The 14,100-nt window shown below is 45.0% G+C and overlaps 1 protein-coding gene across 3 annotated transcripts in view; it reads right to left on the minus strand.

The window, feature by feature from the left end:
• Positions 1-8,548, minus strand: part of rft1 (RFT1 homolog) — a 25,074-nt gene extending 16,526 nt beyond the window's left edge. The window contains exons 1-4 of one of the 3 annotated variants that reach the window (XM_055647880.1): positions 8,404-8,543; positions 4,372-4,457; positions 3,511-3,627; positions 748-925 (exon numbers count right to left, since the gene is read on the minus strand). In XM_055647880.1, coding sequence (XP_055503855.1) covers positions 748-925; positions 3,511-3,627; positions 4,372-4,457; positions 8,404-8,466 — 444 coding nt within the window. In that variant the 5' untranslated portion in view covers positions 8,467-8,543. Of the gene's footprint in view, positions 1-735; positions 926-3,510; positions 3,628-4,371; positions 4,458-8,403 lie in introns of all 3 variants that reach the window. The other 2 variants (XM_055647879.1, XM_055647881.1) reach the window with 2 other exon arrangements.
• Positions 8,549-14,100: the final 5,552 nt, after the last annotated feature.

Raw genomic sequence — 14,100 nt, forward strand, 5'->3', positions numbered from 1 at the left:
CTCACTAAGATATGTCTAAGTGGGCACTTAAATCACTGGCATAGTGTGCTATGGATCAAGTGCTGGGACATGGGATTCATCCAGAAGGGTGCCCACTGGTCAACATGAATGAGTTGGGCCAAATGGTCTATTTCCATGGCAAGCCATTCTGTGACTTGGTCAGCAGACAATTAGGAACAATATTATCTGTAGAATTCCTCTCTCGGTCACACATGATCCTGACACGACAAAATATTGCCATTAGGTCTAAATCCAGGAACTCCTTACTTACCAGCACATTGAAGCATCTTGCCCAGGCTGATTGTGGAGATTCAACCCACATTTCACCATTGCCTTCTCAACGACAATTATAGATGGACAATAAATGCTACCAACATCCCCAAAAAAACTCATTCCCCAAGATGTCCCTTCCCCAGCCAACAGCCAAGACCAGACAACCTCAATCATGCAACTGTGCATAGTTCCTGATGAGAATCCATGACTCCTGGGTTAGAGGGTAAAATCACCCCAAGTTCATGCTTTCAAACACTGCCCATTGACTCTAGCTATATGACCAGACTTGCTTGTACTGTCCCAGTAGGACAGACTGCCAGGAACCACTGTCTGGGGTCATTCAAGAGCAGCAGGCTCATGAGAAGAGCAGACTAAGTGACTGCACCCCGGCACATAGCAGCACTTCAGATGGAACAAAAGGGTTATAACAGAAAAATAAAGTGTTATTTCCACATAACTCACCTTTACACTCACCAACATATGCACTTGAGCCAGCACCCACATAGGCTCAGCGAGGAGTTCCACCACAGCAGAGAACCCAAATGCCACCACTCCAACCTCATAGTGAGGTATAACTGCTGGGTCTGGGATTGCCACCAAATTGAGCCACACCCAGGCCATGATCAAGGCCCAGAATACCCCCAGAGGAACCCTGAAATAAGAGTACCCATACAACCATCAATGCAACACACACACATATGCAGACATAGACACATGCATATACAGATACACAAGGAAATAAAACAATACAATAAGTCAATATTTTGAGCTCATATTGAGCAGAGGCCACATTAGCACAGACCTCCTCATTTCTAACATCATGCTACTCAAAATCCTTACTTTCACTATTCCAAGGATCAATCTGCCTTATCCTCACTACCCTCCCCTTTAATTCATTGCCTCCTCAAGCTTCCCATTCATGTTTCGGCTGGTAAGAGAAAACAGAAAGTAGGCTTAACTGGAAATCAAAACACTGCAGAGGCAAAAGAATCTATAATAAAAGCAGAATGTACTCAACAGATCAGGCTGCATCTGTGGGAAGAAAAACAGTGTCCAACGTTTCAAGTCAAAGACTCTTCGCCGAAACTGGAAGGGAACAAGTTTCTTTGGTGCAAATATTGAATTTTCCAATTTCAGGTAACCCATATCCTCGGTGCTCTCCCTCACACAGTCACCTATCCTCCCACTCCCTCTGTTCATCACCTCACTCCACTCATCTCCCCTCCCATTATTGCCCATTAATCCCTCCCAACCCAGCTCCACCTATCAACTACCCCCCTATATCTCATTTACTGCTTTACATTACGACAAATAAGCTCTGAACTACAACAGCTTATTATTATAATTGCACTATATTAGTTTATTTATTGAGTGTGTGCATGTGTATATACACATTGAGCTTTTTTTCTCTCGTTATGTACTATATTTACATATTCTGTTGTGCTGCAGCAAGCAAGTATTTCATTGTCCTATCTGGGACATATGACAATAAATCACTCTTGTCTCTTGATCCTGACAATTCTATTCCCTCTCAGTCCTGATGCAGAGTTTCAATCCAAAACACTTATTTACACCTTTTTACCTCCACAGATGCTGTTTCACCCACCAAGTTCTCAGCGTTCTGCTTTTGATTAAACATAATCTTATTGTAATGGCAGGACAGGCTCAAGAGGTCAAAGGACCAACTCCTGCACCTGATTTACATGTACAGTGCCCTCCATAACTTCCATAAGACCCATCATTTATTTATTTGCCTCTGTACTCCAGAATTTGAGATTTGTAATAGAAAAAATTGCATGCGGTTAAAGTGCACATTGTCAGATTTTATTCAAGGCCATATTTATACATTTTGGTTTCACCATGTAGAAATTACAGCTGTGTTTATACATAGTCCCCCCATTTCAGGGCACCATAATGTTTGGGACACATGGCTTCACAGGAGTTTGTAATTGTTCAGGTGTGTTTAATTGCCTCCTTAATGTGGGTATAAGAGATCTCTCAGCATCTAGTCTTTCCTCCAGTCTTTCCATCAGCCTTGGAAACTTTTATTGCTGTTTATCAACATGAGGACCAAAGTTGTGCCAATGAAAGTCAAAGAAGCCATTATGAGACTGAGAAACCAGAATAAAACTGTTAAGAGACATCAGCCAAACCTTAGGCTTACCAAAATCAACTGTTTGGAACATCATTAAAAAGAGAGCTCTGGTGAGCTTATTAATCGCAAAGGGACTGGCAGGCCAAGGAAGACCCCCACAGCTGATGATAGAAGAATTCTCTCTATAATAAAGAAAAATTCCCAAACACCTGTCCGACAGATCAGAAACATTCTTCAGGAGTCAGGTGTTGATTTGTCAATGACCATTGTCCGCAGAAGACTTCATGAACAGAAATACAGAGTTAGCCGCAAAAATAGACAGCCAGGTTAGTTTGTCAAGAAATACTTAAAAGTGCAACCACAGTTCTGGAAAAAGGTCTTGTGGACAGATGAGACTAAGATTAATTGACATCAGAGTGCTGGCAAGAGCAAAGTATGGAGGAGAGAAGGAACTGCCCAAGACCCAAAGCATACCATCTCATCTGTGAAACACGGTGGTGGGGATGTTATGGCCTGGGCATGTATGGCTGCTGAAGGTACTGGCTCACTTATCTTCATTGATGATACAACTGCTAATAATAGTAGCATAATGAATTATGAAGTGTATAGACACATCCTATCTGCTCAAGTTCAAACAAATGCCTCAAAACTCATTGGCCGGTGGTTCATGAAATGGGGGGAACTATGTATAAACACTGCTGTAATTTCTACATGGTGAAACCAAAATGTATAAAAAAGGCCTTCAATAAAATCTGATAATGTGCACTTTAACCACATGTGATTATTTTTTCCTGTTACAAATCTCAAATTGTGGATTACAGAGGCAAATAAATAAATGATGGGTCTTTGTCCCAAACATTATGGAGGGCACTGTGTGTACTTTTATCTATATTGTAGTATGCAATGCTAACGTGTGTCACACACTGTCCCTTCGATCCACATTAAGACATACATGGCTGCAACTTTCTATTTTCTGGATGGTCTTGCTCAAAAGGCACGTTTTGCATGTGGTTCCTCTGCAAAACCTAGCACATAACCATGGATGCCTTGGGATTATATTGCTCTTGGTAAGCACAAGCCAATCATTGTGGTAGTTTGATCAGGCTAAATACTGGCATCATTAAAAATAACCAGACACTCACGTTAACCAGAGCAGGTTTATAATCTGGGACCACTTCCGCTCCACACCAACATTTAGGCAAGCCTTCCGAAAGGCTTCTCTGGCAAGGAAAACAACTGTAGAATATAGCAGCGTGAGTCTGGTGAGAAAAGCCGGTGGCAAGTTACCAAAATACAAGTCATAGAGCAAAAGTACACACTTTGCAAACCTGAAGAGAGTTTGGGAGGATAGTACTTGAAATTGCAAAAATCAAAGAACAATACATCACATGAGGAAAATACTTGGCCCATTCTGATTATGTTGGTCCTTCGAAAGCATTCTTCACTCTTCTGTTCCCTCCCAGTGACTTTATAACATTTTTTCTTCAGTGCTTATCGAATTCCTTTGAATCAGTACCTCTTTTAGAACATAGAACGTACTGTGCAGAAACAGGCCCTCACCCGCACTGTGCAAAATATGTTTCGAAATTAAACAAATTATTTCTTCCTGCGCATGATCCATGTTACCCATTGCCTGCATATCCATGCGTCTATCTAAATGCATCCTAAACCTCATCTCATATCAGTTTCCAGCACCATCCCTAGCAGCACATTCTGTCACTGGTTAAAAACCTTGCTCTACACATATCATTAATACTTTCTTACTCTCACTTAAAGCTCTGCTTTTCAGAATTTGACATTTTCACTTAAAGTGGAGAAATCATTTTCAACTTGTCCAGCTGCAAGGGTTTCTCCGTTGCCACACCATGGTTCAAAGGTTTTGTGCAGAGGCACCCTAATATCTCCAACGTATCTGCACAATCTTTGAAATTGTATCATAGTCCCCTAGTCTTCCCCATTCCTCAGCCTTTTTTACAAATCCCCCAAGGAAGCCAAGGTCTTACCTCACATTGACAACACCAATAGTCTCCTTGGATACGTAGCGCAATGTATAGCCATTCAAGATGAAGGTCAGCACCCGAAACATTACCTGATATCCAGAAAATAACACTTTCAGAATTACAATCACAGCTTGATGATTTCAGCTTCAATTATTTCTGTTAATTAGAAAGAAATCCACCATTCCCTCATTTCTCAGATATGATCTCACATCCCCATCCCTCTTGACAGAAAGGAGATGGAGACTTCACCTTTCACCCCATTAGCTCTACATCCACCATATCATTAAGCACCATTCCCACTAGGTGCAACAGGATCCTGTCACCGGTCACATCTATCCCTCTCCCTCCTTTCTACTGTCTGCAGGGACCACTCTCTGTGTGACTCCATAGTCCACTCACCCTCCATCCAGCCCTCTCTGACCCACCCCTGGCAATACCTTACCTGCAACCGTTGGAGATTTAACATTGGCGCACATGGCAGTGCAGGGAATGGAGCGATATGGATCACGTGCAGACAGAGGAAATTGATTTAACTTGGCATTACAAAAAATAGACACAAAGTGCAGGTGTGACCCACCAGAGAACATGGATAGGTAAGGATGTGTTTTGAGTCGGGAGACACTTCTTCAGGCACGCTGATGAGCCTTCGCGTCATGTATTGTTGGTCCAGAGAATGATGTTGACTCCCAACCTGGGAAACACGTTCCACCTCCTGTTCCTGTGCTGCGTGTGTGCTGCTCCATGTCCTTCCCAACAATTGCCCCTTGGTCTTCATCCGCTCCCTCACGCACCACCTAAGTGCTGGACCTTCCCTGTAGGCCCTTCCATCGTTGTTGCTGAGATTCCATACACCTGCTCCAACTTGATCCTCTGCTGCATGTCAGGTGTGCTTAGGTGAGGTAGTAGAGGAGGGGGCTCCACACAGCCCTATATGTTTAGGGTGAGGGTTGAAAGGTGTGCTAGACTTGGCAGACTGGGGTCTTTTTTTACCCAGAACAGTTGCACTCTGTCTGCAACGTTACCAGTTTGGTGCATTTTTGAGCTGGGGGTGCTGAACGTCATCGATTTCAACTCCCTTCCCCAGGTTCACACACTGGTGCCGTTGAGATGCCCTCCACTCCTTTCTCCAGGTTGCCAAACACTGCAGCTTTTGAGGCCGAAGCACTTGGTGATGATGGGGGTAAGTGCAAACTTGAAGAACTGCTCAGCCCTCTCTGACCCAGTTCCCCCCTGGCAATAACAGCCTTGCAACCTGAGAGAATGGTTTAGAGGATCAAGCACCTCATATTCCACTTGGACTTGGACAGTCCACAACCCAACAATACAAATTATTTCTAATTCTAATTTCAGGACTTTCTAATTTCAAGTAACCCCTAAACCACTGCTACTTGAGCTATAAGGAGAGGCTGGATAGGCTAGAAACTTTACCCTCCAAGATCATTGGAGGCTGAAGTGGTGTTTTTTGGTGACACTTCTTATAAGATCATGTGCAAAAATCATGAGGGGCGACCTGATAGAGGTATCAAAACTCAATCCATGTGGGCATAGCCACTACCTTTTTCCCATTCGTGTTGGGGAATCTGAAAGCATAGAGGCAACATTTTTTACCCAGAATGAAAGGGCAAACCAATATTGTGGAAAGTCAGACTGATTCAGACAGTCTGCCCTGTTTCTATTGCCAACTGAGCTACCAAAGAAGAACTGCACCTCATATTCCACTTGGACAGTCCACAACCCAACAATACAAATTCTTTCTAATTCTAATTTCAGGATTTCTAATTTCAGGTAACCCCTAAACCACTGCTACTTGAGCTATAAGGAGAGGCTGGATAGGCTAGAACTTTACCCTCCAAGATCATTGGAGGCTGAAGGGTGACATTTATAAGATGTGCAAAAATCATGAGGGGCGACCTGATAGAGGTATAAAACTCATGAGGGGCATAGCCACTACCTTTTTCCCCACGGTAGGGGAATCTGAAAGCAGAGTACATAGGTTTAAGATGAAAGGGAAAATATTTAAAAGAGACTGAGAGACAGTGGTGCTTATATGGAACGAGCTACCAGAAGAAGTGGTAGAAACGGGTACGATTACAACTTTCAAAAGACACTTTGAACAGTACATGGACAGGAATGGTTTGGAGAGATATGGGCCACACAGAAGTAAATATGATTAGTGTGAATGAGCTGGTATTATTATGTTCATTATCGACACGTGTTCTGAGATAGTGAAAAACTTTGCTTGCATGCTATCCAATCAAATTATACCATACAATCAACCCAACACAACAGAGATGACCAGTGACACAGTGCAAATGGTCCTTGATTATGTTGGCTGCTTCCCAGAGGCATCGTTTCAGTAAGAGTCGTTGGAGACATGCCAAATTTCCTGTCTTCTGAGGAAGTAAAGCCCTAGGTCTGCTTCCTTGGTCATAGCTTAGATGCGGTTGGACTAGGACAAATTGTTGGTGATATTTATGGCCAAGAATTTGAAACTCTCGACCATCTCCACTTCAGCACTTGTGATGCTAACTGGGGCATGTACATTAACCTGTTTCCTGAAGTCAATGACTAGCTCCTTGGTCTTGCTGACGTTGAGGGAGAGGTTGTTGTGATGACACCATGTTACTAATCACTCTACCTCCTTCCTGTGTTCTGTCTCGTCATTGTTCAGGACTAGCCCACTACAGTAGTGTCATCTGCAAACCTGTAAGTGGAGTTTGAGCAGAATTTGGCCACACAGTCCTGAATGTATTGGGTGTGCAGTAAAGGGCTAAGAATGCATCCTTGTGGGATGTTGAGAAATATCATGTAGCATGTATTGTTGCCTATTCTTAATAATTATGATCTATGGGTCAGGAAGACAATGATTTAGTTGCAGAGCAGTGTGTTGAGTCTTTAATCCAGGAGTTTGGTTGGGATTATGGTGTTGAAGAGCTATGGTCAATAAATGGGGATATTATGTAGGTGGCCTTGTTATCCAGATGTTCCAGGGATGCGTGCAGGGCCAGGGAGATGGCATGTACCGTGGTTCTGCTGCAACATCCGGAAATTACAGTGAATTAAGGTTGAGGAGGCTGGAATTAATATGCGCCTTGTTCAGACTTTAAAAGCACTTCAAGACAGTGGATGTCAGAGCCACCAGGCAGAAGCCATTGAGCACACTATCTTGCTTTGCTTCAGCACTGGAACAACAGTGATCTTCTTAAAGCAGATAGGAATAAAGATGTCGACTTTATTTATTTACTTGATTTAATTCCTTATTTTTTGATTGCTTTTATTCCGTGGGTATTATTTTTACTCATGTTTTATGTTTTTAATTTATTGTTGTATTTCATATGTAATTTTTGCGCCTCATGTGAGCTGTTATGGTGTCTGTTTATGATGTCTTGTTTATTCTTCTGTACAGCACTTTGGTCAACATTGGCTGTTTTTAAGTGCTTAACAAATAAAGTTGGATTGGATTGGATTGGATAGGAACCTTAAAGTGGCATAGGGACGGGTTAAATACTCCTGCAAGCTGGTGTGCCCATATTCGGAGGACATGGACAAGATCTCCATCTGGGACAGTTGCTTTGTGTGTGTTCACTCTCGGCATTGACCGAGTACAGGGGCAGGGGAGGGTGTGTCATGCCAACGGGGTGGGTCGAAGGGCCTATTACCATGATGTATCACTCTAATGTCTCTATGGCTGCCTAACATTTTTTTATAACCTTTTCTATTTCCACCCATCACCGACCCATCTCTGTCTCACCTCTCCCCCTCATTTCTGTTGGACGTGGCCAGGGTCTTAGTTGATAAGGTACAACTGAACGCAACAATCTAGATATGGTCTCCATGTGGACTTGAGGGTGAAGTGTTTGGGGGCGGGTGGAAGGGGACAGGATTTGGGAAGACGGGCGTGTTTTGGAGAATGGGGCGGGTTATGGGACGTGTATGTGGTGGGGAATGTCATCGGGGGGCGTTTGCTGAGACATCCCTGTGGGATCTTGCTGTGCCCGGGCCCAGTTGCCTTGGTGACGGGCGGCCTCTGCTTACCTGCAGCCCCGCGCTGTAGGAGGCGAGTGTGGCCGCGTTCGTCAGCGCCTCCCGGGCCCTCATCGCGGCGCCTCCTGGGCCCGGCTCGGTGGGTCTGGACCTGGACCGGGCCTCGGGCCTCGGGCCTGCTGCTACTCTCCGGTCACTTCTCCCATTTCCAAAGATGCCGCCGCCGCTGCTTCGCGGGTGAATGTCGGCGAAGTTCCAGGGATTGGCAGGAGGTGGCGCCTCGGCTCAACCAGGAAGTGGAACTGCTCAATGAGAGAGAGATGCCTCCTTGTGTGAGCTGTGAGTGTAGTGGATGTGCACTAGTGGCGAGTGTGAACAGTGAATGTGCACTAGTGGCGAGTGTGAACAGTGAATATGCACTAGCAACGAGTGTGAACAGTGAATGTGCACTAGCAGCGAGTGTGAACAGTGAATGTGCACTAGCAGCGAGTGTGAACAGTGAATGCACTAGCAGCGAGTGTGAACAGTGAATGTGCACTAGCAGCGAGTGTGAACAGTGAATGTGCACTAGCAGCGAGTGTGAACAGTGAATGTGCACTAGCAGCGAGTGTGAACAGTGAATGTGCACTAGCAGCGAGTGTGAACAGTGAATGTGCACTAGCAGCGAGTGTGAACAGTGAATGTGCACTAGCAGCGAGTGTGAACAGTGAATGTGCACTAGCATCGAGTGTGAACAGTGATTGTGCACTAGCAGCGAGTGTGAACAGTGAATATGCACTAGCAGCGAGTGTGAGCAGTGAATGTGCACTAGCGACGAGTGTGAACAGTGAATGTGCACTAGTGGCGAGTGTGAACAGCGATGGGCCTGTCCCACTTAGGCGACTTTTTAAGCGAGTGCAGGAGACTGCGCTCACCACATGATCAAGTATATCTTTATTGTCATTTTCCTGAGTACTCACATACCCAGAGGAAGCAAAAAAATGTTGCTCAACCAGTGTCCATTCAGTGTGCAGTAAAAAATAAATAGAAATAAAAATACATATATCATGAACAAATTAAACAGTCTACTAAACATTCAACAGGCGTTCCGATCGACAGCGTCACGACAGTGGCTCTGCTGCAGTGCGTCCAGGTTGGTGGTTGGTGCGCGATACTTTGGCAGGGGGCAAAGTTCGCTGGTGGTCTCTGGTGAGTCTCCTTCATGGTCGCAAGGAGTTCCCGCATTCTGGGAACTAGTCGCGGCCTCAGTATGGTTGTCGCAAATTTTTCAACATGGAGATAATCGATAATCCTGTAGTCGTAGGTGCAGTTGTAGTGGGGTCGCCATGTAGTTGTATATAGTCGAGGTAGTCATAGATAGTTTTAGTTAAGGAGCCTATCCCACTTTCACGACCTAATTCACGACCTCTGCCGAGTTTGCCCTTGACTCGTACTCGCAGCATGGTCGTCACGAGTTCGTAGGTAGGTCGTAGTAGGCCGTGATGCTAGTCGTAGGTGCTCGTGGCATCAAGTAGGTCGGGGCGTTTTTCTTGCATGATGAAAAATGTCCACGAGTAAAAAGGTTGTGAATTAGGTCGTGAAAGTGGGACAGGCCCTTAAATCGCCTTGGGTGACCGGTCATTTTCATTGGTTCATTGGGGGGGGGGGGGGGGGGGGAACGTAAGCAGGTGTTTTCAGAACCAAGGATAACCGACAGGTAATGTTAAATGTCCGCTGAACTTCACAGCTGTGTATTTTTGGCGTATTAAAAGTTGTCTGGCTTCTTAAAAGTTGTCTCCACTGCTCTTCCCTCCTCTTCCCCCACATCTCTTCTCCCCCCCCCCTCCTCTTCCCCCCCCCTCCTCTTCCCCCCCCTCCTCTTCCCCCCTCCTCTTTCTCACCCCTCCTCTTCCCCCCCCCTCCTCTTCCCCCCCCCTCCTCTTCTTCCCCCCCCTCCTCTTCCCCCCCTCCTCTCCCCCCCCTCCTCTTTCCCACCCCTCCTCTTCCCCCCCCTCCTCTTCCCCCCCCTCCTCTTCCCCCCCTTCCTCTTCCCCCCCTTCTCTTCCCCCCCTCCTCTCTTCCCCCCCTCCTCTTTCCCCACCCCTCCTCTTCCCCCCCCCTCTTCCCCCCCCCTCCTCTTCCCCCCCCCCCCTCCTCTTTCCCCCCCCTCCTCTTTCCCCCCCCCCTCTTTTCCGCCCCCCTTCCTCTTTTCCCCCCCCCTCCTCTTCCCCCCCCTCCTCTTCCCCCCCTTCTCTTCCCCCCTCCTCTCCCCCCCCCCCCCCCGCTTGCCCTGGGCCCTGCCTTTGCGATGTGTGTGTGTGTGTGTGTGTGTGTGTGTGGCCACTCTGAGAGTCGCCATTCCAGTTTCCCGGTTTTTCAGGCGACTGCCGGAAACTTGACAGTCGCTGGCAGTCCACTGAAAAAACGCCTAAGTGGGACAGGCCCATTAGTGTAAACTAGCAGCGAGTGTGAGCGATGGGTGTATAAAAGCAGCAAGTGTGAACTGGCAGCGAGTGTGAGCGGTCAACAAGTGTGAGCTGTGAGTATGAACTGGCAGCGAGTGTGAGTGGTGATTGTAAACTGGCAGCGAGTGTGAGCGTGCATGTGTAAACAGCAACTGTGAGCATGAGTGTAAACTGGCAGTGAGTGATTAGCAAGTGCTGTGGTTGTAAGTAGTGAGCGTGAGCTGCAAGTGGTTTGTGTATGAGCAGGCAGCAAACAATGTGAAGTGTTTGTTTTGGCAGTAAGTGTCAGTAGTCAACGGGCAGTAGGCAGTGTGTTCAGAGTGTGTGGGCATAATGGGAAGCTCGATTGGGTGTAAATGATTTTCTTTCCCAAACCTGATGTTGTCTTCATTCTCTGCAGTGGATTTCTGTTCCCTGGTCGAACGTGGTGAGAAAGATTTAAAGTGAAGGGGAAATAGAAGAACAATGTAACAGACTTGCTCAAGACAACAAATTGAGGGCATCTGTATAGGACTTTGCCTTCCATCACAGTGAGGAGGAAACTCACTGTGATGGATGTTTGTGTGAATTGTGTTGGTGTGTGTCTTGGTTCTTTTCTTGTATGGCTGCAGAAACCAAATTTCGTTTGAACCTCATGTGAGGTTCAAATGACAAATAAAAGGTATTGTATTGTATTGTATTGTATTGTAGATTAATTTCAAATCACTGTATGAACTTGCCCACAGCTAAGCCTAATTCCCTTGATAAATATAGACACAAGGAACTGCAGATGTTAAGCAAAAGACAACGTGCTGGAGGAACTCAGTGGGTCAGGCAGCATCTTCCAAATTGATCCTGCCATTTGTGTTGTAAACTACCCAAGCGGGTGCAGCAGCATCTTCTCATGGAATAGAGTGTTGTTCAGTGTTGTACAACACAATTACTCTATATTTCTTTCAGCTGGAGAGTCTTGAACCATGGGTCAGAATCTCATTGCTGAGAGTCAGCCATTCCCGATGGAGATGAGCAAAAATATCTTCACCCAGAAGATGGCGAATCTTCGGAATTATTGATTGAAGGGATTTGGAAATGAAGATAATCAGGCCATATATTTGTTTAGTATGGGAAAATACAGTGCATTCAGAAAGTATTCAGACCACTTCACTTTTTCCACATTTTGTTACGTTATAGCCTTATTTTAAAATTGATTACATTTTTTTTAAATCATCAATCTCAATACCCCAGAATGAAGAAGCAAAAACAGGTGTTTAGAAATGTTTGCAAACTAATTAAAAAGAAAAAACTGAAATATCACATTTACATAAGTATTCAGACCCTTCACTGTGACACTCAAAATTGAGGTTAGGTTCATCCAGTTTCCATTGATTATCCTTGAGATGTTTCTACAACTTGATTGGAGTCCACCAGTGGTAAATTAAATTGATTGGACATGATTTGGAAAGGCACACACCTGTCTATATAAGGTCCCACAGTTGACAGTGCATGTCAGAGCAAAAAACCAAGCCATGAAGACGAAGGAATTGTCCGTACACCTCCAAGATAGGATTGTGTCGAGACGCAGATCTGGGGAAGGGTATGAAACAATTTCTGCAGCATTGCAAGTCCCAAAGAGCACAGTGGCCTCCGTCATTCTTAAATGGAAGAATTTTGGAACCACCAGGACTCTTCATAGAGCTGGCCAAACTGAACAATCGGGAGAGAAGGGCCTTGGTCAGGGAGGTGACCAAGAACCAGATGGTCACTCTGACAGAGCTCCAGAGTTCCTTTGTGGAGGTGGTAGGACCTTCCAGAAGGACAACTATATCTGCAGCACTCCACTGATCAGGCCTTTATGGTAGTGGCCAGACGGAAGCCACTCCTCCATAAAAGGCACCTGTCAGCCCGCTTGCAGTTTGCCAAAAGGCATGGGAAACAAGATTCTCTGGTCTGATGAAACCATGATTGAACTCTTTGGCCTAAATGCCAAGCATCACGTCTGGAGGAAACCAGGCACCGCTTATCAAAGTGGTGATGAAGCATGGTGGTGGCAACATCATGCTGTGGGGATGTTTTTCAGCGGCAGGAACTGGAAGACTAATCAGGATCAAGGGAAAGATGAATGGAGCAAAGTACAGAGAGATCCTTGATGAAAAACCTGCTCCAGTGCGTTCTGGATCTCAAACTGGGGCTCAACGAGCCTAAGCACACAGCCAAGCACACAGCAGGAGTGGCTTTGTGACAAGTCTGTGAATATCCTTGAGTGGCCCAGCCAGAGCCTGGACTTGAACCCGATCAAACATCTCTGGAGGGACCAGAAAATAGCTATGCATCGATGCTCCCCATCTGACCTGACAGAGCCTGAGAGAATCTAGAGAAGAATGGGAGAAATTACCTAAATACAGGTTTGTCAAGCTTGTAGCGTCATACCCAAGAAGACTTGAGGCTGTAATCACTGAGAACGATGCCTCAACAAAGTACTGAGTAAAGGGTCTGAATACTTATGTAAATGTGATATTTCATATATTTATTTTTAATTACTTTGTAAAAATTTCTAAACACCTGTTTATTATGGGGTATTGTGTGTAGATTGATAATTAAAAAAAAAAGAATTTAATCCATTTTAGAATTAGCCTGCAACATAACAAAATGTGGAAAAAGTGAAGGGGTCTGAATACTTTCTGAATGCACTGTAGCACTAAAGAGAAATATCTTATTGAATGACAGAACAGGTGTGAGGGCTGAGTGGTTACTCCCATGTCTAATCTTATGTTTTTCATTTGCAACTGACTTCAAGATACATCATCTTTTGTTTTTGCTGTAAATTATTTGAATGTGATAAAATAAGTAAGACTTCAATCAATTTAAAATCAGCAATTTGGCATAACCTGGTTTTCTATAAAGATTTCAAAGTTTACGGAAATTAAAAGGAAGTATTTTGATTAACAGAAGCAGGATAATTTCACACAACTGCATTGATGGGGCAAGTTCATCTTCTGCCTGTGTTCCATATCATGGGCCTGTCATCCGTGTTCCACATCACAGGCCAGTCACCTGTGTTCCACATCAGGGGCCAGTCATCCGTCAATGCCAAGTTGCTGAGCAACCTTGCACAGAGTTTTAAACTGGGTCTTAAGGAAAAGTCAGAATGAAATGTTTGTGTGTCCTTTACAGGGATGGGAAGCAGTGATGTGTGAAACTTGGGCTGTGTTTGCCTCTCAGGTATCTACACTATGTTATTAATACACAGCAGGTCAAAGTGAGCAATGTAAATGGAACGCAGCATCAGACCGGCAGAGTCAGCTTTGAAGGATCTGTCCTAGTTACA

This window comes from Leucoraja erinacea, chromosome 16 (assembly GCF_028641065.1).
Source record: "Leucoraja erinacea ecotype New England chromosome 16, Leri_hhj_1, whole genome shotgun sequence".
Classification (NCBI taxonomy): domain Eukaryota; kingdom Metazoa; phylum Chordata; class Chondrichthyes; order Rajiformes; family Rajidae; genus Leucoraja; species Leucoraja erinaceus.